This window comes from Ixodes scapularis, unplaced genomic scaffold (genome assembly GCF_016920785.2).
Source record: "Ixodes scapularis isolate PalLabHiFi unplaced genomic scaffold, ASM1692078v2 PGA_scaffold8__174_contigs__length_109621045, whole genome shotgun sequence".
NCBI lineage: Eukaryota > Metazoa > Arthropoda > Arachnida > Ixodida > Ixodidae > Ixodes > Ixodes scapularis.
The window spans coordinates 71,881,576-71,906,329 of record NW_024609883.1 but is presented as its reverse complement, the minus strand read 5'-3'; the positions used below and the strand labels follow the sequence as shown (position 1 = coordinate 71,906,329).

The 24,754-nt window shown below is 42.9% G+C and overlaps 1 protein-coding gene across 1 annotated transcript in view; it reads right to left on the bottom strand.

Moving 5' to 3' along the window:
* The window catches only part of LOC8043042 (collagen alpha-3(IX) chain), an 85,202-nt gene that overhangs the window by 21,413 nt on the left and 39,035 nt on the right, over positions 1 to 24,754 (bottom strand). Inside the window, exons 10-30 of the mRNA XM_040209225.3 lie at positions 22,158 to 22,208; positions 20,667 to 20,720; positions 18,993 to 19,046; positions 16,516 to 16,569; positions 15,182 to 15,238; positions 15,010 to 15,063; positions 14,122 to 14,175; positions 13,562 to 13,615; positions 12,299 to 12,352; positions 11,435 to 11,488; positions 10,597 to 10,650; positions 9,777 to 9,830; positions 9,242 to 9,295; positions 9,044 to 9,097; positions 7,917 to 7,961; positions 4,135 to 4,197; positions 3,973 to 4,044; positions 2,620 to 2,655; positions 2,397 to 2,450; positions 2,188 to 2,220; positions 1,663 to 1,809 (exon numbers count right to left, since the gene is read on the bottom strand). Coding sequence (XP_040065159.3) covers positions 1,663 to 1,809; positions 2,188 to 2,220; positions 2,397 to 2,450; positions 2,620 to 2,655; positions 3,973 to 4,044; positions 4,135 to 4,197; positions 7,917 to 7,961; positions 9,044 to 9,097; positions 9,242 to 9,295; positions 9,777 to 9,830; positions 10,597 to 10,650; positions 11,435 to 11,488; positions 12,299 to 12,352; positions 13,562 to 13,615; positions 14,122 to 14,175; positions 15,010 to 15,063; positions 15,182 to 15,238; positions 16,516 to 16,569; positions 18,993 to 19,046; positions 20,667 to 20,720; positions 22,158 to 22,208 — 1,206 coding nt within the window. The remainder of the gene's footprint in view (positions 1 to 1,662; positions 1,810 to 2,187; positions 2,221 to 2,396; positions 2,451 to 2,619; positions 2,656 to 3,972; positions 4,045 to 4,134; positions 4,198 to 7,916; positions 7,962 to 9,043; positions 9,098 to 9,241; positions 9,296 to 9,776; positions 9,831 to 10,596; positions 10,651 to 11,434; positions 11,489 to 12,298; positions 12,353 to 13,561; positions 13,616 to 14,121; positions 14,176 to 15,009; positions 15,064 to 15,181; positions 15,239 to 16,515; positions 16,570 to 18,992; positions 19,047 to 20,666; positions 20,721 to 22,157; positions 22,209 to 24,754) is intronic.

The following is a 24,754-nucleotide window of genomic DNA, read 5'->3' as shown; positions in this document are numbered from 1 at the left end:
TATACGCATCATATATGTACCATGACGTGTCTCACCACCGAACTTCTGTGTTCAAAATTTTCAGAATCAAAAATAGATGCCGCATGATTTATACTTTAATAACTTATTCTAATCAACGCCAATATCGTGTCCTCTGCATCCGTCCTCCAATCTAGTGCAGAACCGAATTTTTTTCCCCATAAGTTTTTAATAAACTGGCAACACAATCAGGCTCTCTCTTATGTCAACTCTTAAATCTTTCTCTATATCACACCCGGACCGTCGGAACTGAGAAGGAGACAAATTGTCGGTATTATTCTGTGGCCCTAAAGGTGACTCAATCTCAGTTTACGACAGTTCAAAGTAAGGTGTTTGACGAAGTCTTGTCGGTTCTTCGTCGGCTTAGCCAGAATTAGTGTTACCCAAAGTCAATCTAAATGCTGTGCGGGCACAAGATAATCGAATCTTGCTGCTTTAGCAAACACGTAGTTCCATTTCAATAGAGAGTACGAAAACCGTCAAGTATTTCTGGTTTATTATGTTTAACCCTACCCCCCTCCAAAAAGAAAAAAAAAACAGCAACAACAAGTACAACAACAACTAGACATTAAAAACAAACGACCATGTTACTAAATAGACTGCAGGTAAGCAAAGGGCTACGTACTATCACGATCAATATGAGTATGAATGCCGCTCCGCGTGACTCACCGTCCCCTTGTTGAATTCTCAGTGGGAATAAAGATACTTTGCGGACGAGACGTATCGCCTCCAACGATCGTTGTACCACCCTGCCCATCCGGATCGTCTGCTAGCGAAGAACGGTCCGCAGAACCGTGAAACAGTTCACCACTTGCTGAGAGCTTGTTTTCGCTAACAGTGTGAGATTCTGTGAGAGTAACTTTTTTTATTATTATTCGCTTCACGTGCCTTTTGCGAGGACAAAGGGCCGCAAAAGGCGTTGTCAGAAGCAACAAGTTATTGCGATGCAAGAGTAGGCAATATCTTTCGTTCCCTGCAGTTGTAAAAGCAATGCACGCCACAGCATAAATAAATTGCGAACTTAATCGCTGGAGTTCAATGACGCTTTGAATTTGTTTTCACACGATAATCGTCCCACTACAACGGTGGAGGCAACGTTCTAAGCATGCAGACGATCTGGAAGTGAAGGGAGGCGCAAAGAGCGCAGATTGTTACTGGTCTTGACCACAGCATGCATCCACGCTTCGAGGAGCATTCTACAGGGGGCACGCAGTACCGCGGGCCACGCAGAGCGGTGTTCACACGCATATTGATTGGAATAGTACACATAAAAAGTCTCAAACAAAGCTAGAAACCTGTTTCACTTGAAAGGTGCGTAATAGAGGATGCCACAGAGAGACAGAACATTTCAAAAGAAAGAAGGAAAGCAATATCCCTCTAGTATGGGTGTGGAAAGATGGTGCTTGCATTTCTACTTTCTTTTGCGACGTTCTGTCTCTTTAGTTGCAGTTCACATTTAAGCACCTTGCAAGTGAAATAAATTTTCAGCCAAGTTTGATACTTTTTGTGTGTGTGTCATCTTCTGCCCACCTGAAGTCTCGTGGTTGTGTTAAGTCTAAAGTTACTCCGCGTTGCAGGAAAATATGTAGCTATTTAAATCAGCCGTCCTCTAAGCTCTTGAGTAATCCGGAGCCAGAATCTTACCGGTGGCCCTGGCAGTCCTGGCATGCCTGGTTGTCCTCTGGTACCGGGTGTCCCTGGTACGCCGGGAGACCCCAAGGGACCTGGCATGCCCAGTTGTCCTGGAGATCCTGGTGGTCCCCTGTCCCCGCGGGCCCCCCTCTCCCCGGGCTGCGATTGGCCGTCCATGATGACGTCACAGCATGGTAACATCGAGAGGTTGTGCATCACGTGTTTTCAAGCGTCAGTTTTGTTAAAAAATAGGACGAATATTTGTGGTCAAATAGTACAAATGCGACTGGATAAGAACGTGCCATGGCTGATATGCTTCGTTATTAGAAAAAAAAATCGAGTTCATTTATCGCGCAATGCACTTATGTATCTCTTGTAGACAAAGGTACCCGATCATTCATGAAATGAGGTGTTTTCACAACGGCACTGATAGAAAAACGATTTACCTAATCATTAAATACTTATGCGTGTTTATATAAAAAAAGGCTCGATTTAATTTGTCATATTCGAAGGGTCGTAGAAAGACACATTGCATACCAGTCCGGGGGGTCCCATAGCTCCAGTCGCTCCCTGGAAACAAAATGGTGTAAGTCTTAGGGTTTCAAGAACGCGTATATATCCCATCTTCCCGGGGACTTTATGGAAATGTGCACATTAATTAAGGAAACAAATATTAAAAGGACGAAGAAAACAAGTGCAAAAGTTGCGTCTACGACAAACTAAAAAATAAAATGTTTTCTACTCACTGTTCTGCTATGACCCACGTGGTACTCCTCCTTTGTCTGGTAAACACATTCTCCCTGGAGAGGTTCAAAGACACAGGGTCGTCATTGATTTAATCGCGAATTACGCACAAATATTGGACTTGTAAAATAGCTAAGCGATGAAACCATGGGACTGCTTTCTAGGGCACAATCTCAAGAGTTTGCTTAATAACCAAACTGCGTCTTTATTCGGAACGAAACCAACCTTTTCGCCTGGCAGGCCGCGAGATCCCTCGGTTCCCTGAAGCAAACAAACAAACAAGCAAATGTTGACGTTACCCCTTCTTCAATCCCATAGGGCGACTGTCCTTGAAAACTCGCCGAGTGTTTAGAGTCGCTGGCATAGTGAGAACGGCACGGCGTGTTTTTTGAACGTTCGGCCTCCAGCACGGGCTCCGTGCCTTCCGCCGTGCTTTTGCTGCGCGCGCGCACTCGAGGTGCACGAGACGCCAAAGCACTGTCGAAGGTATGCGGAGCGCAAGTTCGTCCACTTCTTTTGCCGGAGTGGCGGTGACGTCAGTGAGACACCAAGTTCTGATTGGCTCTGACTGATAGTGGGTAACCCTCAAAGCTGCCTTGAGGTCTACCAACTATCCTTCAATCAGAACCAATCAGAGCTCGGCGTCTTTATGACGTCACCACAACCCCTGCAAAAGAAGCGGACGAACTTCCGCTCTACATCGGAAGTTCGTGCTGGTGACGGGCCAACTGCAGCTCTTCCACGCCGTTCTTACCTTCTCAGTGACTATGAGTGCCCTCCAGTTTGCGAGCTAATAATTTGAAGGCAAGACCATGCGGTTCCTGGCATCCGAGTTGCATGAACACATGAAAAGTGAAGATCAGTGTCCCGTCGCAGATTTTATTTTACCCTAAAAAGGTTTTATTTTGAAGAAAATAATCCTTGTCCAGCAAGCTTGCAGCTCTACATTTAATTGCATTATCATCGTTTTATTTTCTGTAATTGGCCCATCTTTTTCCTTACATCGCGGTGATTGCTCTCCAATCACCGCTATGCAAGTACCCACGAATACATTTGCTTTAGATTTGAGTTACTGTATTAATTTGATTTTAGAGCGCAGCTTTTAGGCGCCCGTTTCCGGCTTGAGCGGCGTCGCCGTCGCCGTCGCCGTCGGCGTGACCGCGACACCCCCCCCCCCCCCCCCCCCCGAGGACCTCGGGAGGACCTCGGGTTCCTTCGGGAGGACCTCGGGTACCTTCGGTGACATCGGGGAGGGGGTGGGGGTCACGTGACCCCCTCAGGTCATGTGACCCCCCCTCGAGGTCACGTGACCCCCCCCCCCCCCAGGTCACCTGACCCGAAGTCACGTGACCCCCCAGGTCGCGTGACCCCCCCCCTCCCCAGAGGTCACGTGACCCCCTCAGTACCCTTTCCTACTCCTCCTCAAGAGCTGCGCTCTGATTCAGCGTTACAGGGGGTTGTAAACGGCTTTCATTTTTTTAAAAGAGCTTTTCGGGAAAATTTTGAAAGAAAAGGTTTACCCTATAAGTCCCAGTCCTTCCATTTTATGACCCGCCAGTTGTAGAAACGTCATCTTACCTTAGGACCCATGGGTCCCATCAGACCTGGTAACCCTGGATGTCCTGGAGTGCCGGCGATTCCAGGAGGGCCCTGAAGAATTGGAGTTTATAACTTAAAGTATGCATCACGGCACCATTTGAAAAGGCTGGACATTATACAGCAATAAGGAAAAGGACTTGCCTGGGGCCCTGGTAGTCCTCTTTGACCTTCAGGGCCTCTAAGTCCTTTGTCACCGTGGGTGCCCTTTTGAAGGAAAAAAAACAAAGTGTCGTATGTTAAGAGTTGCAGGTGGTTAGGGGCTGGGATCTCACTTCAGCCTTTTCAGTAGGCTACGAATTAATCAGCCTCAAGTAACTTGGTTGTAATATCACTGTGATTCACTGCCACATTATGAACAAAAAAAAAACGCTGATATTTATGAAGCATCTGCCTCTTTACAAAACCTTCGGACAATATTTTTTTTAATCTGCCTTTTTTTATTGCCTCGACGAGGAAATTTAATCACGTCTCCTACAACTAAACGCATTACGCGTTTGAAGCAATGCAATAACATTTTGAAGATATTCCAGCCATTCAATCATAATATTAAGACTGAAACACATGTGAAGATATATCTGAAAATTCAAAGAAAATTGAAACACACGAAAATCATTCAAGGCTATATTCTAAGACGTGTCGTGCAAAAAAAACCTTTACCGCACAGAAATCGCAAATATGGTTTTCGTAAGAGTAACTTTGAAATTTCCTTGTGGTAAATAATATAGACATGCATTTTTTAAAGAAACGCTCGTGAACTATTTTGCTTGTTTAGATTTTCCTTGGATTTCTTACGTTTTTTCCTAACATGTGTTTTAAGTTTCGTAAAGCATAATCTGGTTAATGTTAGATAATTTAAAGATCAAACCCAGATGAAAATCTTGTTTTGCATATTGCGAATGTTAGGCGAGAAACAACTGGACATCGTTTCAATGCCTTTGAAATGGGGTTTTGGCAAAACGCTTGCTCTGAGCTTGCCACTGAAAACGCACGTTGCGCCCGTATTGTGGAATTTCACACAATTTTTTACTGATCGCTTTCGAGCAATGAAGTCTAGAACTCTAACTAATTTTTCCCTTTAAATCACAGAAAGAAGATTTCACCATCTAAAGTTTTTCTAAACCTTACTGAAAAAAAAAGTTCAGTTAAACACAATATGGCGATTTTGAAGGGCTTTCATCGATCACCCGTCAATCCATTTATTTAATCCACACCCAATGAAGTCACTAACCCAGGCGCATGGAGCATAGGTTTCCACAACATCTACTCATGTATCCATCTACAACCTAATTCAATTTCGCCAAAGTTGCCCATGTAAAAGCAGTTAGAAGAACGATAAAAAAAACAAGTTGGTTTAGGTTTAAGACTCAGGGTCTTACTTTAGGACCTGGTTTTCCGGTCGATCCTTCTCGTCCTTGAGGGCCAACCTCACCCTGAGGACAACGGTTCCAACGTTTGGGCAGCAGAAGTACTTCCCAACATAGCCTTCTCTTCATAAGTGCGAAGCGTTTAGTTTTTTTAGTTATAGGCAGCCATGTTTCCAAAAGCCTGGCGGTTATAGATCATTCCGCTGAAGAGGTTCTGGCAGGTGGCATCTTGAGAGTTTCTTCGTGTAACGCCTGCCTTGCACGGATTCCCAGGCAACGAATATGCATGTGTTGGGTTGCAAACCTTCACGTTGTGCTGTGCAGGTTATCTTATCTTGAAAGTGGATGCGTCATGCAGAGGAGCTCAAGGGGCTCGAGCCCGAATGTTGTTGTCATGTTAGAATCTGTTCCGCAAGATTCACATGCAGAGAGTGTATCAGTCGCAGTCAACAAAATTGAAAGCATTTGTTCTTGCTTCCTTTTTATTAGACAAAACAAGCAGATATATTTTATTATTCAGATATACAGATTTAGTGGCTTCAAAGGTGTCAAAGTGGTTAATGGGCTGGTTGGTACATAGTTTAAAAATGTAAAAAAAAAGAACACCAAAAGCAACGCGAATTACAAGGAAATAAAATAACGCATGGCGACTTTTTTTTTTTTTTACTTTGGTTTAATCTTTGTTATCTTTTTAAACCTCGAAAGTGACTCCAAAATATATTGTAAAACCGCATTTTAATTAGTTTGTGAAAGTAGATTTCCTCAGAATATAACTGCAATTTTGTTAGTTTTGCTCGCAATATGTAATAAAGATATAGAACATTATTACTGTTCAGTAAACAATGATTACATATCATATCAGCTGGTTTTGTTTAAATTTTTTCAAAGTTTTAAGTTTCCCGAAATCTACGGCTTATTTAGTTTTATCGTTGGCATGCAAGTTCAAACGAAAGTTAATTGAGATAGTCAACATATCCATCATGTGCAAAGTGAGATGAATTGATATATAAAAAACCATGCGGAGGAAATAAGGTGGTAATTTGGGACAGTTGGTTCATAGCAAAGGAAAACAGCGCCGAAGTAACACGAAGACCAAGGCAAGAGGGACAAGACAAGGTGTCTTGTGTTGTCGCTGTTGCCTTGGTCCCGGTATTATTTCGGCGCTATTTTCTCTAGATATGGGGACGAACTTGGTAGGTTAGTAAGAACGCGGTAAAACGGTCGCTGGTTAGTTTAGGCTAAGCTGGGTTAAGCTCATTTAAAGAATAGTTTACGGATGGTCCTTCGAGCCCTTGCGGCCCGATGTCTCCTTTGGCACCCCTAGGTCCCTGAATTTGTCGGGAAGAACACCACTTTATTGAAATCGGAACATCGAGTAAATTCCACTCTAGGATGCGACGAGTAACATCGAGATGTTACTCATTTATTCCCAGAAGAATCTTATAAAAAGCATTCTCAAAAACGTTTATTCGCACGAGTTAAATTATAGAGCGATTGGATTAAATTCATACGTAAACAGCCCGTAGACTAGATAACAGTATACCGTAATGTTGCGATGCCGCAGTTTTAATTGTTTAGGGGCGTTTAAAATATGCGAGCGTATTAACGAATGGAGGTTGCGGTTCAACCCATTGCAGTGTCCAAACATCCATAAATGTTATCTTTGGTTTATTCGCGAACTTTCCATTGATTGCGGACGAAAGCAACGAGCCGGCTCCACCAATCCCGAGCCTCTTAAGCGTCATGTGACATCGCTCCGCGTGAACACAGTCAAACCTGGATATCCTGTCACGTGTCAGAATATGCAGTTTCGACTTTTTCGAACTTCTATGGACAAGTTCAACGAAAGTTCGACTGAAGTTCGACTTTTTGTGCACGTGCGCAAAATTGAAAACGAGCTGATTCCACCTGGCGGAGGAGAAGCGCAATATTTGTTACGCTTATTGTTTTATTGCCGCACATTACGAAACAAACTTAAACATTAAAAGGTACACATGTTTAAAATTTTATCTTGAAAAGATTGGTGACTATTGTAGAAATATTAAACAGCTACTTTATAAACTAAAGTTTCCCAATACTCGAACATTTTCTGTAGAAGTATGGCAACACTGTACACAAGTCAAGCTTGGTCGAATTTCGTTAAAAGGTCGAAGATTCGCCTAACCAGTCGACCCACAGGTTCGACAAAAGTTCGCGACACCCTTAGTCACGTGACGAGTTACAAGGACGAGATTGGTGCGGATGGCCGCTCGTACAGTTAAGACTTCTAAACAGAGTGAAAAATGAACGAATTATAATACACAGATTAATGTTCCTCGCTTCGTGAATCGTCTTTCTGCGTTCTCATTTTCTAATGCTGGAATCTCATTAACTGAGGAGCGATAATGAGATGCTTGAAACTCGCCACGTCCCGCGTTTCAGTGATCATACCCATGGTAAGCCACGCCCTTAAGCTGCCAGTGGCTTGATTTGGATTGACTGCATATGCAAGTATCGCAAACAAAGAAATATATGAAATAAGCACAGTCAACAAAACAAAAAAGACACAAAAAGAAGCACCTCGGCGCCTTGCTCTCCCCGTACTCCTGCTTTCCCTGGGGGTCCCTGTTGAAACAAAAAAAAAAGTCGAAATTTGTATTAAATACTGAACTGGCAGAAACGAGGTTTCAGTGAAATGTTTATATTCAGAACGTTGATTACGAATGGACCGCATACATCTTCATAACAGCGTAAGTATTATGTATGGTTTAGTTGAAATGAGATCTCTCAGTTTGCCTATTAATACACAGACTGTTTCCTTGTATATTGTATAGTTGTATACTGATTGCTACCAAACGTTTCCTGTAATAACTACGCGTCGAAAAAAGCAAAAAAAAACAAAAAACAAGCATACCTTTTTATTTACTGCTAATCGGTCAGTTTATGGGATCTACAGCGTTTCACACACACAAACACACACACAGACACACAAAAGGAGTTTTCAAGTAGATTATTTTTATGTAAAATAAAAGCTTTGTTTCAATTTGGAACTTGCTGAATGATGGTCGAAACCCACTAAATTAGTCAACTTTAGAGGGTCCAAGGCGCGTGCAGCATTTTATGGTATTCCTGGAAAAGTAGTACCCGTAATGGCCACTCCCAAATATATATACTGCGGCCTGTCACATGCATTTCTTTTTTTATCTTCCATCGATTCCAATCATCGCCTTCTTCACGCTGCCCTCCTTGTCTATTCTGAGGTATACTGCACTGCGAAGTTACACTTAACCCATAAAGACGTAAACTATGAGATGATGTGAAAGACAGTTAAGAACATACTTGTGAAAGCTCCGCTTTCACAAGTACGTCACGTTCAGCCGAGCTTTCACAAGTATGTTCTTAACTGTCTTTCACATCATCTCATAGTTTACGTCTTTATAGGTTAAGTACAACTTCGCAGCGCAGTATACCCCAGAGTGTCAAACCAACTAGCCCGATATCCAAGCATTGCTAGTCTCCTTGTCTGCTGTGGAACGCATTCCGAACTTGCCCAGCAGCCGTCCTCGGCGGAAGATCAGACGCATGCTTATGCATCCACGGCTAAGTGAGTCGGCATTTTTCGCCTGGACGATACAAACACCGGAAAGGTGCTAGCTGTTGTAACGGTCACGAGCGAAGAATATCGCTGTTAAAATTTTACAACTTACAGGCAGTCCTGGAGGTCCGGGGAATCCTCTGGGACCCAGAGGTCCCATGATACCCTAATGATAAAACACATTTTGGCGAGTGAGAAACAGAAATAGAGCCATTGGGTGTAATGGTAAGCAAACTAGCCGTCACGAGTAACGGTTAAAAAAACGCAACTCCGACATGTTTAGAAACCGAGACGAGGTCAATTATCTCACCATCCGACCGTCAGCTCCAGGCTCTCCTTTAGGACCAGCGACGCCTGGCGGACCCTGCAATTTTAAGAGGAAGAACTTCTGTACAAGGTGGCTTCATGAAACGCCTTTTTTTACTTCCGGTAAACCGCGTTCCGCCCACCTAGTAAACAACGTCCGCTAGTTTCTGTTTTTTCTTTTTTTTCATGCAAGCAAATTGTTATTGACATCTTGTAAACCCTGAGATGGGGAACGATAAAAAAACGGACGAACACAACAAAATCTCAGGGTTTACAAGATGTCGACTGTTTACCAGCTCGCCTGCACTCTCTCACTGCTTGTTATTGAGCCTTTTTTTTTTGTGATGATAAAACATACAAACTTGGCGAGTGGTTCTGATGCCGACGGAGCTCGGTAAGTATAACCGAGCACGTACAAATTAAGGATTTTCATAGGCCTCTACAACATGTAACTTGGCACTGGATGTAATCCTCGGTAACTTTTCTACTTCACAAAAGTTTGAAATAGATCACCGATGCATCAGACGACGAATTCTCACCTGTTCTCCTGGGTAGGCCACGTCTCCTGGTTTGCCGACCTCTCCCTGCTCGCCCTGAGATGAGTCAGCATATTTTTATTAGAACTGCGATATTTCACGGTAAGGAATCCTTTATATTATACCAGGAGCCACGAAGCCAAATAAAGAGGCACGATCCCATGGTTTAAAAAGCGGGCGGTGAAGCTAACATTATTATTATTATTATAAAATGTAGCATGCGGATTCTTGTATAAGGAAAGAACGAGCGGGTTGGTATGGATAATTTTCTTCCTCAAGTTTAATTAAAAATTCCTGTATCTTTCTTTAGTTTCGTGGTTGACTTTATGCTTGTTAATGCCAGTTCATCTTTAGCGAAGACGCGTTGGAAAACGGAGGTGTTTATCTAAAATGCACTTGACTGAATGGTAGAATCGAATGGCACATACCGCACCAATAATATTTTGTGCCGCCATTAACCCGGGGGAGGGGGGAGGGAAGAACTTATTTTAACGCATATGATGCTATATTGCCCGCCAAAACTGCTTTCTTGCAGCTAATTAAACCAACAGTGATTCAACGTGTAGGACGTAAATGGCTTCCTCCCTTACGCAAGAACCACGAGTTACAAAAGCGCAGCAGCACAAATAAATAACAAAAATATTACGCAGGTGGCTCTTCATCAAATATCATAACAACAAATAGTTAGCGAATTAAATACATTATTTGGAATTTATGAAGTATAGTCTATATGTCTGGAGTGAAATAATGGTAAGGCAATATCCCATAAATGCCCCGCACAAGAACCCGAAGATCTAATATATGGTACAAAAACGAAACATACTTTTTCACCCTTCTGGCCCGACAATCCTGACGATCCGTCTTTGCCGGTGGGACCCTGTTTACAATGATATCTTAGGACTTCATGCAAAACCCAAAACAAAGGTGGCTATTCCTTAAAGACCGCGTGTTTTATAACAATCAGTACTTAGATCACCATATAAGTTATGACAATATTTTTTTACAACCTGAGAGATTTGTTTCTTTTTTTTTTTTCATTTGTAAACTTACTACATGTTATGACATCCAGTTTATGATGCGTCTTTTAGGTCGCTGCCGCAGACGTGACGTCACTAATTGAACAATTACATAATTACAAACACAAAGTTTCAAACTTTGTGTTTGTGATGTCCATCTCTTGTCTCAGTTTCGGGTGTTTTTATCATTATGTTCAATTTACAACAGTTCCTTTGAGCTCTTAGTTTTAGTTCATGTGAACAATGGTGCCTGAACAGCACATGAGCACATATAGCACGACTCAAGCTCACACCAATGTAAGCACATTGGCGCCGTCAGTTTCATGGTATCGCTCAGTAATGCAACAATACCTTCGTTTTGGCGACCATTTTTATAAATAAGGCAGCTATGTTCAATATTATTAATTTCTTCCGCTCTTTTAGGTTCGATTTTAGGCCACGCGTCGTGCCGATACAAGAGTAAGAAAATTTATGTCGCGTTACGAAGCACTTTAAAAGTTTTTGCACGTTGTTATGGCTGAAAAGAAAAACAAGGCATATCTGGGTTAACACTTTTTTTTTTCACACGCCATTCGAAAATTATTAATAATAAAAGCATTCCATCATTACAATTTTAAATACGTGGAGAAATAACTGGCTTTTTACAGGGAGGCCGATGAGTCCGGGTTCACCTCTGCTACCATCAACTCCGGAGGGGCCCTGCGCAAAGGAACAAAGTTTGCGAATATTATGAGTTTTTTTTGTGTGTGTGTTTCTTTAGGGAAGAGGGGGAGAAATTGTTACTTTATTTATTTATTTTTTGTATTGTCTTCTTTCTGACAGGGTCCGATAGAGGGGCCGGTGCAAAAGGCTAAGAAGCTTACGAGGCATTGGTCCCTTTACAGTTCACATACGTACACAAATAGACAGAAAACAAATGCCTTCAGCTGAAAGCTTCAAACTCAAACATAGTGATCGGCTTCCACGATACTATGAAAATAGATTAATAACGACAAACAATAGGAAATGCTCAGTATAAAAAAATGATTGAATATGTGAATGTAAAGAGAGCGCAAAACACCCCAAGTGCTTCAAAACCAAAAAAAAAAAAACTTTACACGTTTTTTTTTTCTCTGAATTTGTAAAGGGTTAGTTTTCCCAGTGTCATGTCCGTGGGCAAACAAATCTCGACACAAAAGTCTGGACAGCTACCTCCGTCTGTTAACGACGGCGGCAACCAGAAAACCGGCCTGCCGGTTGTCTGGTTGCCCCTGTCGCTCATAGATGGCAGCAGCCTTTCCACTCTGGCTTGCCGAATTGCGGCCAGCCACTACTTCATTCCCACCATAGTACAGCTTCGCTGGTCTTCCTTCTTCACCAGAGTGGAAAGGCTGAAAGTTTTTTTTTTCTTTGATTGAAATATGATATTGCTTCCTACCAGTAGTGCTCTGCATTTTCTTTTTTTTATATATCTGAATGATTGTGTACTTTACATCGGGTATGCTTGACTTGATTTGCCGCGAGACTTACCCTGTCACCCTTTGGCCCCGAGTCACCTTGGTACCCTCTCTCTCCTCGGTCTCCCTGCAAGGATGTGACTCTTGTTTAGCTTATTAACTCATCGTTGAAACGTTTCCGATGACAATAGACTATTGTTTACAAGTTCATCGAGCAACACTCGCGGCCGCCATCTTTCGGGCTTCGCTTCCTACACGAAGCACGTGATGGGATCTGAGTTCGCAGCGAACACTGACGTAACACTCTTATCCAATGCATGGTCAAAGCGCATGCGCAAAATAGCGACTACGGAACCATTTCCTCTAGGTACCCCCCTTCTTCTCTCCACCCACCCCCCCCCCCCTTTCCCCCCGTAACCAGGGGATGTGACGTCCTGAAAAACGCGCCAATCGGTGTTCCAAAACAGGCAAGGTTTTTTTTGTTTTTGTTTTTTTAACTTTACATGCTTTTTTTTAGTACGCATCCTGGAGCCGCGAGTGGACTAGCGTACTTTCGAAAATGGTTTATTGGTAGAATCCCGTGCTGCTTAACTTAGTTAAGCAGCACGGGAATCTACCAATAAACCGTTTTCGGTTTATTGGTAACACCCTAAACCCTAGACAAGGAGCGAATGGGAAGTATTATCAAAGGGCACTTAAAGAATGAAACAATATAATTTCATCGGAATAACGTTATCGACCGCGAAAGACGTAAGGTTACGAATGTCAAGTAAAATCTACAAATCAGTTATCTAAAGTCCCGTTTAAAAACCTAAATTCCGGTCCGCGCTATTCATTGGCCTATTTAAGCCCTGAAGAGGCTGATGTCCCAACCGGAAGTGACGTCAGCCGCCGCAGCGTGCGCGGGTTGGCGCGGGTGTCAGGTCAACGCAGACCGATAGAATCAGGTGGTCGTAGAAAACGCGCCGCGCTCTGCTGTCCACTCGGGCGCGCTGCTTTCGGCGCTTTTCCAAGACTCCAGATAGCCTATAGCGTCGCCAGAAAATAACGCTCAGCAGATTCTAGTTGTCTGAATTCTAACAGCTATGACCTATTGCACCGACGGGCAACAATATTTAATTCGAATGTGCCGGTTAAGGCAAAACATTTCAAAAATTAATTAGTTAGTTTTAGGTAAACAATTTGCTAATGATAAATTTACACTTCCTCCTTGACGACCACCGCTTTCGATAACGTTACCTGCAAGGAGTCTTCTCTTTATGTATGGTCGTTGGTGAAATACACTAAAGCTTTATGACGGTCGTGGTGAAACAGACTATAAAGCTTTATGACATACCTTCGGTCCAGTTGGTCCGGGAAGTCCAGTGATGCCGCGGTCGCCTTTAACTCCCTGTAGGAAAAAAAGAAAGGGGGAAAAATTAGATAATTGTTTTTTTTTTTGCTGGCTGTCCTTAGAACCAAAATGACGAATGCTTGGAATCGGTGAGAAATGAAAGTCTGCGTTATCATCATCGCTAATCCTGACAGATATATTACATTGTGAGATAAATAGTTATCCAGATCAAGTGACCTTCTGATAGATACGCAAACCGCCCAGGTTAAAGAATGACCGAGCAAATCAGCTTTCTAACCTAACAGGTTTGAATTTTCAGATTGAGTGGAAATATGCTAGCTTTGATTGTTGGGTATAGTATTTCTTTATAATCTGTTCAGCGTTGGTAGCTATACGTAGATAGATCGCCGGGTTATGTAGACAGAAATCGAATGGTAGTGAATTCTTACGAAGATAATCAATATTTCGCAAAACACAATTGTCACCATCAGTACCATCTCAAACGCTAACAAAAACAAAAGTAAAATATGATAAAACAAACAGCATATCTGCGTTAAGATCACCTTTTCTCCTTCAATTCCTTGAATGCCCGGCGGTCCTCGACTCCCCTTTTCTCCCTGAAGACAAGGAGTTAACAGATACAATATGTATCAGCATCTAAGCAAATGTCTCCTGTTTTGCTGAGAAGCCAGCAAGCCAGTGCGGCACCGTTAGCGCGAATAAGCGATCGCCAGTGTTTTTCTGTTGTCATTTTAAAATAAAAAAACAGTCATTAAGCGGTGAAATTTCATGTTCGTTAATTACATGTATTAGTGAAGTACGAAAAGAGCTCCCATGTCGTATTCACGCTAACAGTGTCACGCAGTGCACATCGATAATAAGTAAAAATCCAGCTTTATCAAAAAAAGATCAACTGTTTTCAAAATTAAGATAGCTTAATGATCATTCCTAGAGTAATCACGATAGGTCAAAACATTCATTCATTTATTTATTCATTAATATTGTAGGTACATTGAGGATCCAGACATGTGTGATCGGGGGCAATGAACAATGCAAACGTAGGCATATATACAAAACATACACAGGTAGCAGAGAGATGTGGAACAATGAACATTGCATACACGTTAGCATTCATATGCACCCTACACCAATAGCATAAAAATATATATGTTACACCATTTTATAGAACACTGCAAGGACGATGCCTACAAACTTAAGAAATCGGTTACACAACAGTATAATAATGATAAACATGCACAATAACATAAAAAGCCGCATTACAACTCACTGGTGCTCATTATTAATTTTACTACAATGGAAATAATTGTTTGGCTCGATGTGTCCTAACCGTGCTCTAATAAATTGCACCTCACACGCGCTGATTATTTTTTAAACTTATTTTGTCAATTAATTGTGAGGTACTAATTATTATGGGGCTCCGCCGTACTTACGGGAGGACCTTGAGGTCCGGTCTCTCCTGGTATTCCCGGAAGTCCCGGTACGCCCTAATAATTAAATAAAAAACAACAATAATAATGTAATGAATTTAGACTTGTACAGCTTACTCAAATAAAGCAATACAGCCTATAAAGCTCAACTCAGACTAAGAATATGCAGACTTACGGGAGATGTAGACGTTTCTGAGGTGGTTCCTGGAATACCATCGCGCCCAGGAGGACCCTGGGAATAGTATCAAAAAGTGCAAAATTAACGGCTCATTCTAAACTACACGTGATCAGAAGTAGTCAATTTAAAAACCGATCAGCTGATACGGTATACTGCCTCGTATTTAGTAAATTGGTTCGGTTACGTAAGTTAGTTGCATCACGATTACGTAAGTTAGTTGCATTCCAAGTTGGCTCGCTGCTTTTTTTTTTTTAGTAAATACTTTTTTTTTTCACCAAAAAATGTTTTCTAGTAAAATTATATTTAGTAAAGCAATCAGATGAGCAAAAACATTAACATAAATGGTCAATCACCGAATTTACCTCCGATCTGCAGATCTTTTATCTAACTGCAAGTGTGGTCATCTAGTCGACTACATACACGTAAAACAATGCCATGAGTTTACTCATGATTAACCTCATAGCTGTGATACAAACTCTTTACGCTTAAATTTTTTCGTATATTCGTGCCGTTTTCTTGCAATGAAAAAAAAAAAAAACGTTTATAGCTTGAATTAAAATTAAAAAAAAAAATATAGGGCAATAATTAACCAATGAATCCTAAGATGTGATGCTACAATATATATTTTATTTCATCCATTTATTATTAAAGCATAAAATGTTTTTTTTTCATAGAACCCCCTATTCCAAAACTTTTTTCGTTGGTCTGTGCGTCAGTTCGTGAATTTCCCGCTAAATTTAGAAGGAAAACTGAATTCGTTCTTAGGGTACGTGACGACAATTTATGTCACGTGTCACAATTTATATCACACCAATCAAGATTCTTCGCCAAGGTCGATGGAGAAATTGATGTCACGAGACGGATGCACCAAGCTTTACCGCTCAATGCAGCGGGGAACTGGTAAAAATAAAGGTTCCAACTCCGACCCCAGAAGCGACGGTTTAATGCCCTCTAAACAATTTTAAACAATTGCACCTTAAATATTGCCATTCATGCATTGTAGTACTTTGAAGCTACAAGTCGCTAAAATTTTTTTTACAACTTATTCACTTTGATCACGGACCTTTCAGGCACTTCGAAGCGTTTTATTCATGCTTTCTTTTACAGATTTTCAGCTTTCTGAATAAATAAGCATTATTCAAAAATATAATTAGTGAACATTTTTGTCCGTAACCTTTTCGTTTGCAATGAAGCAAACGATCTCATAGGCATAGGCTTAAGCGCTTCTCAAATGAATCAACTCTTCAGGCTGTCAGCACGTCTATTGCGTTTATGTGCCCACCGGTCTTTACAAGGAACGTGTGACCAGAAGCCAACAAATGAGCACTCACTGCAGGACCTCGTATGCCTTGCTCTCCTTGCAGTCCTCTTGGACCAGGCTCTCCCTGGTGCGGGAAAATAATAATGACAAGCAAGCAAGGATTGATGACCCAGTGCATCGCCAGTGTCTACACGTTTTCAACAAATATATATAACTTGAGCCAAGGTTTAAAATATTTTGGGAACGTTTATGAAGACGAAATCAAACGAATAAGTTTGTTTATTGTTTGAAGCAAATCAGGCTATTTTTTGTATTTTTCTCAATTATCTAATTAATTAGGATTAATGCTTTATGAAATATTAAATTTAGAAGTAACACTTTTGGCGGGCTAGTAGGTTCATGATTTGTAAAAATAAATGAACTGCGCTCCGTGTGTCGTAGTCGTTTCTACCTCTGTCCTCGTCCTTTGCGCAGTTCATTTATTTCTACAATTCAATTTAGAGCACAAGTTCCAATGACCAAGTTGTAGAGCGGCCTCGGAAATAACTATTACAGTGTTTTTATCAAGAAACCTCTAACACGCTTCGTTTTTCCGGGCTTCAAAAAAGTGCCTAAATTATGAAAAAAAAAAAAAAAACGCGAATTTATTGACAGCGCCCAGTCAACAGTGTACTATTCAACAGGCAGGCCTAGTTTATTCAAGCCACGGCTGAGAGTACTGGAATACAAGGTGCACATGGGGAGTCACTCGTTTTTTTCATAATTCGCAAACTTTTTTCGAAGTCCACACACAAAAAAGGTGTTATGTTTTTTTAATAAAAACTACTGAATTGAATGCTTCTGAGGAAGCTCTACAGCTTCGTCATAAAAATTGTTATTATAAACTATATATTTCAAGATTTATATAATTAATCTTAATTATTTAGTTAATCGGGCAAAATACAAAAACAAAAAGCCTGACCTGCTCCAAAAAAAAAAAAAAAAAAAATTTATTTGCTTCCGTCTTCTTAAAATGCACCAACATATTTTAAATCTCGACTGAAGTTCCGTGGAATACCCTGTATATCAATATCTGTTAAACGCGACGTTAAATGAGCCTAATTAGAGGACAATGCGTTTGACCAAAAATATTAAAAGCTGATTCAAAACAACGAAACTTAAACAAAACAACGGAAACTATCATGTCATAAAACTAAGAATATAAAGTAGGTGGCGGTAGATAAGCCTGACTCAATTTCGTCGTAAACAGTTTTTTTTTTATATATGACGATCATTTGCACAAGGCAAATATGATGTCTAGGAGAAAATAAGACCTGATTTCTACATATTGTGGCTGTCCGTGAGAGAACAATGAGAGGCACCTAGCGTTGGGAAGAGAACCAGAACCGTGCTTCTCTCACTGCAAGAATACACATAGCGCATTGCCGAACCCTGAATCTCCGCCAAGGTGTTGCACTATATATATCTTTTACTTTTACACCTGGTCCGAACCAGGTGTAAAAGTTTCAGAAGCTATACCGTTATTAAATTTAATGACTATCAACGGTTTTCAGAACATTTTCCATGAGATAATAAGGAGTATTACCGGTATAGTGTTTGCCATTCGTCTCCATGTATATGTGCGCTCCGTTGGTCGCCATCTTTTCATTGAACATTTTTTGAAAATCCCTTTATATATCTTCCGATTTAGATAACGGTAAGTTCTGAAACCTCGGCATTGGGTCACAGCCCCTAGCTCTATAGATTTGGAACGAGGCTGAGGTACGGTGATTCGTAATTTGTTTTGTCAGTAGGAAAAACAGGGTTCTCTTTTCTGGCAAACACTTGGCATTTTTTTTCGAAACCAAGTTCATTACCGGAACGCAACGTGATTACAAAGCCTAGTTTGCGCTTGAAAAAAAACTGTCTGACGTTGTTCGGCAAATAAATAGAGCGCGAAGACCGAGCGCTTTGCAGGAAGATATTGCTGAACCCCAAGAAACGTTTTCTCCTTGTCCACAAAAATCAACAGGACAATAATTTTGTGTTGGTACATATTAATTTTGAGTTAACCTTTCATTTTCCATAATATCCTCTTTTTTCTTTTTTTGCTTTTGTTACGGAAATTATAGATCGTGGGATCCCCGGTTGCGATAACACAGAATTTGTCAACCAAAACATTTGGGACCATTCTAACCTTTTCATCAGGCCCCGCGAGAACAAACTTCTCAAAATGACCGCACATGTGTTCATCGAATTCATTACAAGGTTTTGTCTAATATATTTTACATTTCGCATACATTGCATACATAAGAACAGCACGCTCTTGGACACGTGAAGCTTGTACAAAACCTCACAGTCCTGAAGCTTATCCAACGTAAGTCACCCTTACCTTGAACACACTTATCGTAAAACCATGACTATACCATAAGACCAGGTCTATTTCATAGGATCGTGTCTGTACCAGGGGACCACGCTTATATCATAGGCCCATGCTTACCGCAAGACAATGCTCAAGGGGAGACTATACTTACCGCGAGACCATGCTTACTGTAAGACTGTGCTCACCGTAAGACCACGGGGGCCCGTCTTCCCCGTGACTCCTCTTTCGCCGGGTTCGCCCTAAAAGTTTAGATGTATATGTTACACATCTTTTTATAACTTTTTTTTTCTCGGAGCTAATTGCTTGTGGCAGCTAAGTTACAGGTAACATTTAATTTTGTATGTATTTCTTAAGGTTTAGGTTCCACTCATAAGCGCGTTATATACTTAAGAATGTTTTAACGTTACACAACTAGGTACTGACCCATTATTCTCGATTACCACATATTTTGTATGTTTCTATCATATTGTGCCGTGAACGCGTTTCCAACTGCTGTGTTTACCGCGTCCCAAGAAGTGGTTCCTCGATTTACACCTGATGACGTCACACGAGTGTCGCGCTGTCGCCGACCGCGATCCTGGCGGCGTCACAGCAGCTGTGGTGTATGTGGCAGACGCCCGTTCTGCTGCAGTTCGCTTTCCGGCATGTGACAGACCACGGAAGCTTCGGCAGCCAGGAGTTGGGACGCCGCGACGGCAACGACATGCTTTTTTTCCGGAACTTCTACAACCGACCGCCAGGATCGCGTCATCCGGCAGCACGACCCTCCGGCGTCTGCGACGTCATTTGTCGCCTCTTCGAGACCACTTTCAAGGCATGGGTGGAATGGGTCGACATAAACGCTCCAGTCGGGGACGCGAACTAGACACCGCAGTTTCCATCTTTAATACGCATAACCCGGTCTTCTTCGATGGTGGCTTTTATCACAAGCCAATATCGTGTGATCGAAGACCTGACAAGACTGAAGAATCTTAAGATTTTATGAAAAAATGAACTTAATCGCAGCCACCGGTAACTATTTAAAACATACACTGAATTTCGGTCAATGCAAAACTTTATTGCACATTTATGTTCCCTTATTTATGACAGCATTTTTTAGCACCTTATTTGAAACCGCCGGAATCAAGTCTGGTACCATTACGTTAACGAAACTACAAATCCCGGCCTTTTGGGGATACTCTTAGTCATAAACCATTGCAAAAGAGAGTTCTAGAATTTGGAAGATATGGTCGCGTAAAAGCGCGCGCATTTTACATTCAACTATGGCGTACGACGCCTATTTTAACGTGAAATGTTCTTTGAGTAAATGTTCAGCATTTCGTGAAGCCCAAAAGTGAGGCCCGAATAAAAGCGTGGCCGCGAGGCTCGACACTGATTGGCTGACAAGTGGGAGAGGTAGAGTGGAAGGTTCGACGCTGATTGGTGAACGGGGAGGTATGTGACCAGAGGGCTAGGCGAGAAGGAGTGAGGTAAAGGCGAGAAGGAGCTCGATCAACTGTGGGCACTGAGGGAGATGAGCTGGAGATTATCGAAGGCTCCGGAAGATCGCCATGTTTGTCAGCCCAATTAGCGGTAGTATCGCTTCATTCCAGGAACCACTATCAGGGGTACACGTAATGCACGTTAAACTATCTGATGAAGAACACCGTGAACGTAGTTGTCTGGCGTCTGCGAAACTCAGAGTACCGCTAAACGTTCGTGAAGCAAGATGGCTTCACGTATGCAATATGATTGCCCAGCGATTTGCAATACTTTTTTTTTTTCCTGTATACCGCGCACAAAACTTTCATAACGCAAATAACAACAACAACTACACCTTGCGACTCTAAAATAATGGTTAGAAATAAAGGAAACAGCACCTTGCTTCCTGGGGGACCCACTGGTCCAGGTAGCCCCTGCAGGCCCTGTTCACCCTACAAAAAAAAAAAAAAAAGTTTGAAACATATAAATATGTATATATATTTCTTTTTTTTTTTTGACGTTCCAAAATAGCGTTTAAGCAATAACGCGCGAATAGACACCACTTTCGCAAGTCCGCGCCATTGCCTGTCCTCCATTGCTTGATTACGTGCTATGTGCTCCTATTGGACGCGAGGGCTGCGTCAACTGTCGGCGAGGGCTCTGAGCCAACCACGCGCTCCGTGCCCAACCAACGGCGACCGCCGATGTTGCTCCACGGACTTTTGGAAACGGTCTATTACTGTGTACGACGCACTCCGGTCATCGGTGTCGTAGCTCTATAGGCGCTAAAAACTAAAAAACCGCGAAGTGTAACTTTTTTTTTTTTTCACGCTTCGCGGTTTCTGATTTGTTTTTCAGCCGTTCTCGTAGTCTAATACCGCATTATGATTGGCTGCAGTACGATAACGAGATGTTCGGGATCCGTCGCGCCCTGCGTTCCATTCATCTGCCAGTGACTATGCGCGTAGAAACTGAGGGAGACGAGGAGGAGACGAGAGCGCCCAGTAACGTCAGAGCGCAAGGCTCTGGTTGGAACGATTAGAGGGTAGACGCAAAGTTATGCGGGGTAAGTTCGTCTGTTTCTTGCGCAGGAGTTGTGGTGACGTCAGAACGACGTCACCGCAGCTCTGATTGGCTTTGATCGAAAATATAGTGGGTAGATCTCAATGCTAAATGCCTCGAAGTTTTTACCGCGACTCCTGGGCAAGAAGCAGACGAACTTGCGATCCGCATAGCTGCCTTTGTCTCTCCTCTCTCTTCGAACGCGTTTGAATGCCGAACACCCGCGTCTGGCGTTCGGCGTTCGCATTCGAACGCGTTCGTGGAGTGAGCAGAGATACATTTAACTATAGCTTGGCCTCTACCTGCTAATCATTCCAACCAGACATAGGTGTTCTGGCGTGTCCTGCGCGTTCTCGCCTCCTCATCTGCCTCATTTTCTACAAGCATAGTGGTACGTCGCTTTGAGCTCGACAGACGCGAGAAATTACGGTACCAGAAAAAAAGTTCTAAAATATTCAAAATAAAACACGTTCTACTGAACTATAAGAAGATGATTAGAAGAGACTGCGTTAAGTCAGCACAAGCTGTGTTGGTACCTACAGACGTCTGCAAAACTTTGCACAACCTAAAATCACAAATAAGTATACGCCTTAGTTTAGTAGAGACACGAGAAAGTAATCAGTATTATAAGGTTTTAGTACATGAGTACTGCAAATTAGTTGCGTACGCTGAAAATACTGTTGTCATGGGTTTCGTGCGCAACATCTATTATTCGAGAGTACGGAACTGCTTTACGGGCGCTGTACTAAAACTTGACATTGAGTCTTTAGTGGATCATCACCCGGAATAGGTTGTCGAGAGTCTGTTGAGTTCAACGGTAAACTTACCATGGGCCCCGGTGGTCCGACTTCTCCGGGAGGTCCTATGGAACCTTCGGTCTGGAGGGCATGGGGGAGTCAGCCCAGCATGAAACAGACAAATATATTCATTCAAAAGGAGATAATTTGTGGAAGCGTGGGCATGCCGGAGGACTATGGCGATGGTATAGCAGTTTTTATCAACTCGAGAAAGAAAAAAAAAAAGCCCTATTGCATGCATGTTATACTGTGCGTTGCTGTACCAAAATATTGCTCCCCAAGTCTAAAGGTGAAACGGGGTTTCAGAAATAAATTTAAATTGGATCTGAGTTAAATTTCATGTACGTGATAGAGCATCTTTACAAATAGTTACTCAGAAAGCCCGAAATTAAAGCGCTTACGTACATTACATCGATTCAGTATGGAAACAAGTTATAAGCCATATCATAAATTCAATTCGTTTTTTCGCAGTAATTGCCTCACTTACAAATTTTATGTTATAATATTCAATTTTTTGTGGTGTTCACAACAAAGATTCATGGTACACTATTATATGTCAATAGAAACGCATCACGTTTACAGGTCTCGAAATTGAGAAAAATTGCCGTGATGACAATCGCTTTCAATTTACTCGTAATCGCTTGCGTCTCCCATCATTTCATGTTGAAAAAAAAAAAAAAATGAACGCTTGTCTTTCGTTTGTCTGTCGAACACACGGAATGTACAAAAGGACGGCCATTGCAAAGTAACTTGTGTCATTGGGGAGGAAATCTGGAGCCTTGGCGCAAAAATTTATGTCCATAGACCGTTTTATCGTGGGTAGCGCCATTTTGAGAGCGAGAGAGAAAAGGGGAAAGGGCTACCAGCGCTTTCCCCCTTTCTGATTGTGTAGAAAGAGTGAAAGTCCCGGATGAGAGGCTTGGCCGGTGTTGGGCGTCTGCAGTGCCCCAACTTCGTTCGCGCTTTCTTCTACGTTTCAAACTCCCAAACTTAATTAGAGCCATGGTCTTCGATGGCGACAGTCCCCCGGTCATCGGGACACCATTGCTGGGTGATAGGGTGCACGAATAAGGACAGAAAGCGTCGAATACTGTCCGAGGGCCTATGTAGCTTGCATGGAATCCGGCAAGGCAAGTACGGCTGGAATGTTTTTAAGCTCCATTGCTTTCCGCATGACTGGAAATGATGAACCATTTATACATTTTTGCTTGCAATGGGCCTATTTCAACGTAGCCGGTTTTAGTTGTAATCAACAAGCGATACACGAAACGGGAACCTCAATTAACTTTGTAAACGCCCGGAGCTGCTACATATCGTCTTGCTGTGCTGTTTTAGAGCGCAGCTCTTAGGGGCCCGTTCCCGGCTTGAGCGGCGTCGCCGTCGCCGTCGGCGTAACCAAGGTCATCCCAAGGTCACGTGACCCCCAAGGTCTCGCGACCCCCAAGGTCACGTGACCCCTCCCAAGGTCATCTCAAGGTCACGTGACCCCACGTGACCCCCTGAAGGTCACGTGACCTTGGGGGTCACGTAAGGGTCATCTTGGGATCACGTGACCCCTCCCAAGGTCATCTCAAGGTCACGTGACCCCAAGATGACCCCACGTGACCCCCAAGTCACGTGACCCCTCTGAGGTCACGTGACCCCTCTGAGGTCACGTGACCCCCGAGTTCACGTGGTCTCCTCCCGAAGGTCACGTGACCCCTCCCAAGGTCAACTCAAGGTCACGTGACCCCGTGACCCCTCCAGGTCACGTGACCCCTCCAGGTCACGTGACCCCTCCAGGTCACGTGACCCCCTGAGGTCACGTGGGGGTCACCTTGGGGGTCACGTGACCTTGAGGTGACCCCCCTGTGACACCCAAGGTAACGTGACCCCCAGGTCACGCCTCCCCGAGGTCACGTGACCCCCCTCCCTGAAGTCACGTGACACCCCCCCCCCCCCCCGAGGTCACGTGACCCCCCCCCCGGGAGCATATTAAAGAATGAGGGGAGGAGGAGGAGAAGGAGGAGGGGTCTACCCTCCCCTCAGTACCCTTCACTCCTCCTCCTCAAGAGCTGCGCTCCAATTCGGCGTTACAGGGATTTGTAAACGGCTTTCACTTTTTTTATCTTCGTGTCCCTGTTCTTATATCTCCTTGTGAATGAACGACGAAGACGCTCTAGATGTACTTTTATCGAACCACAGAAAGCCTCGAAGCCGCCACGAATTATTTTACTATTTGATGCATTATTTTGAGTACTCACCTCCAATTTCTATCGCTGGCACGTTCGCTGCCGCTGTTCCCCCCGTCGCCACACTGGCGGATGCCATGACTCAAACAAAGAAACGTGCACACTGGGCTCGAAAACGCAGATCGCAACACACGAGACGTTCCTGCAGCGACTATCAAGCGCCTTAGTCAACAGAAACAACCCACCAGCGGCACCTCAAGGAGCGCTTTTGCCGGCTCTCTGGTATCGCGCAGGAGATCGCGATTAAAAAACAAACAAACAAACAATAGAACTACGTTTTCAACAATTTCCAGCCTCAACCGGCGGCGGAAATGAGCCTTCAACTAAGTGTTGTAGATGATAAAATCGAGTCAGTCTGCACTGCAAATTATCACTATTAAGATAAATTCAGTTACG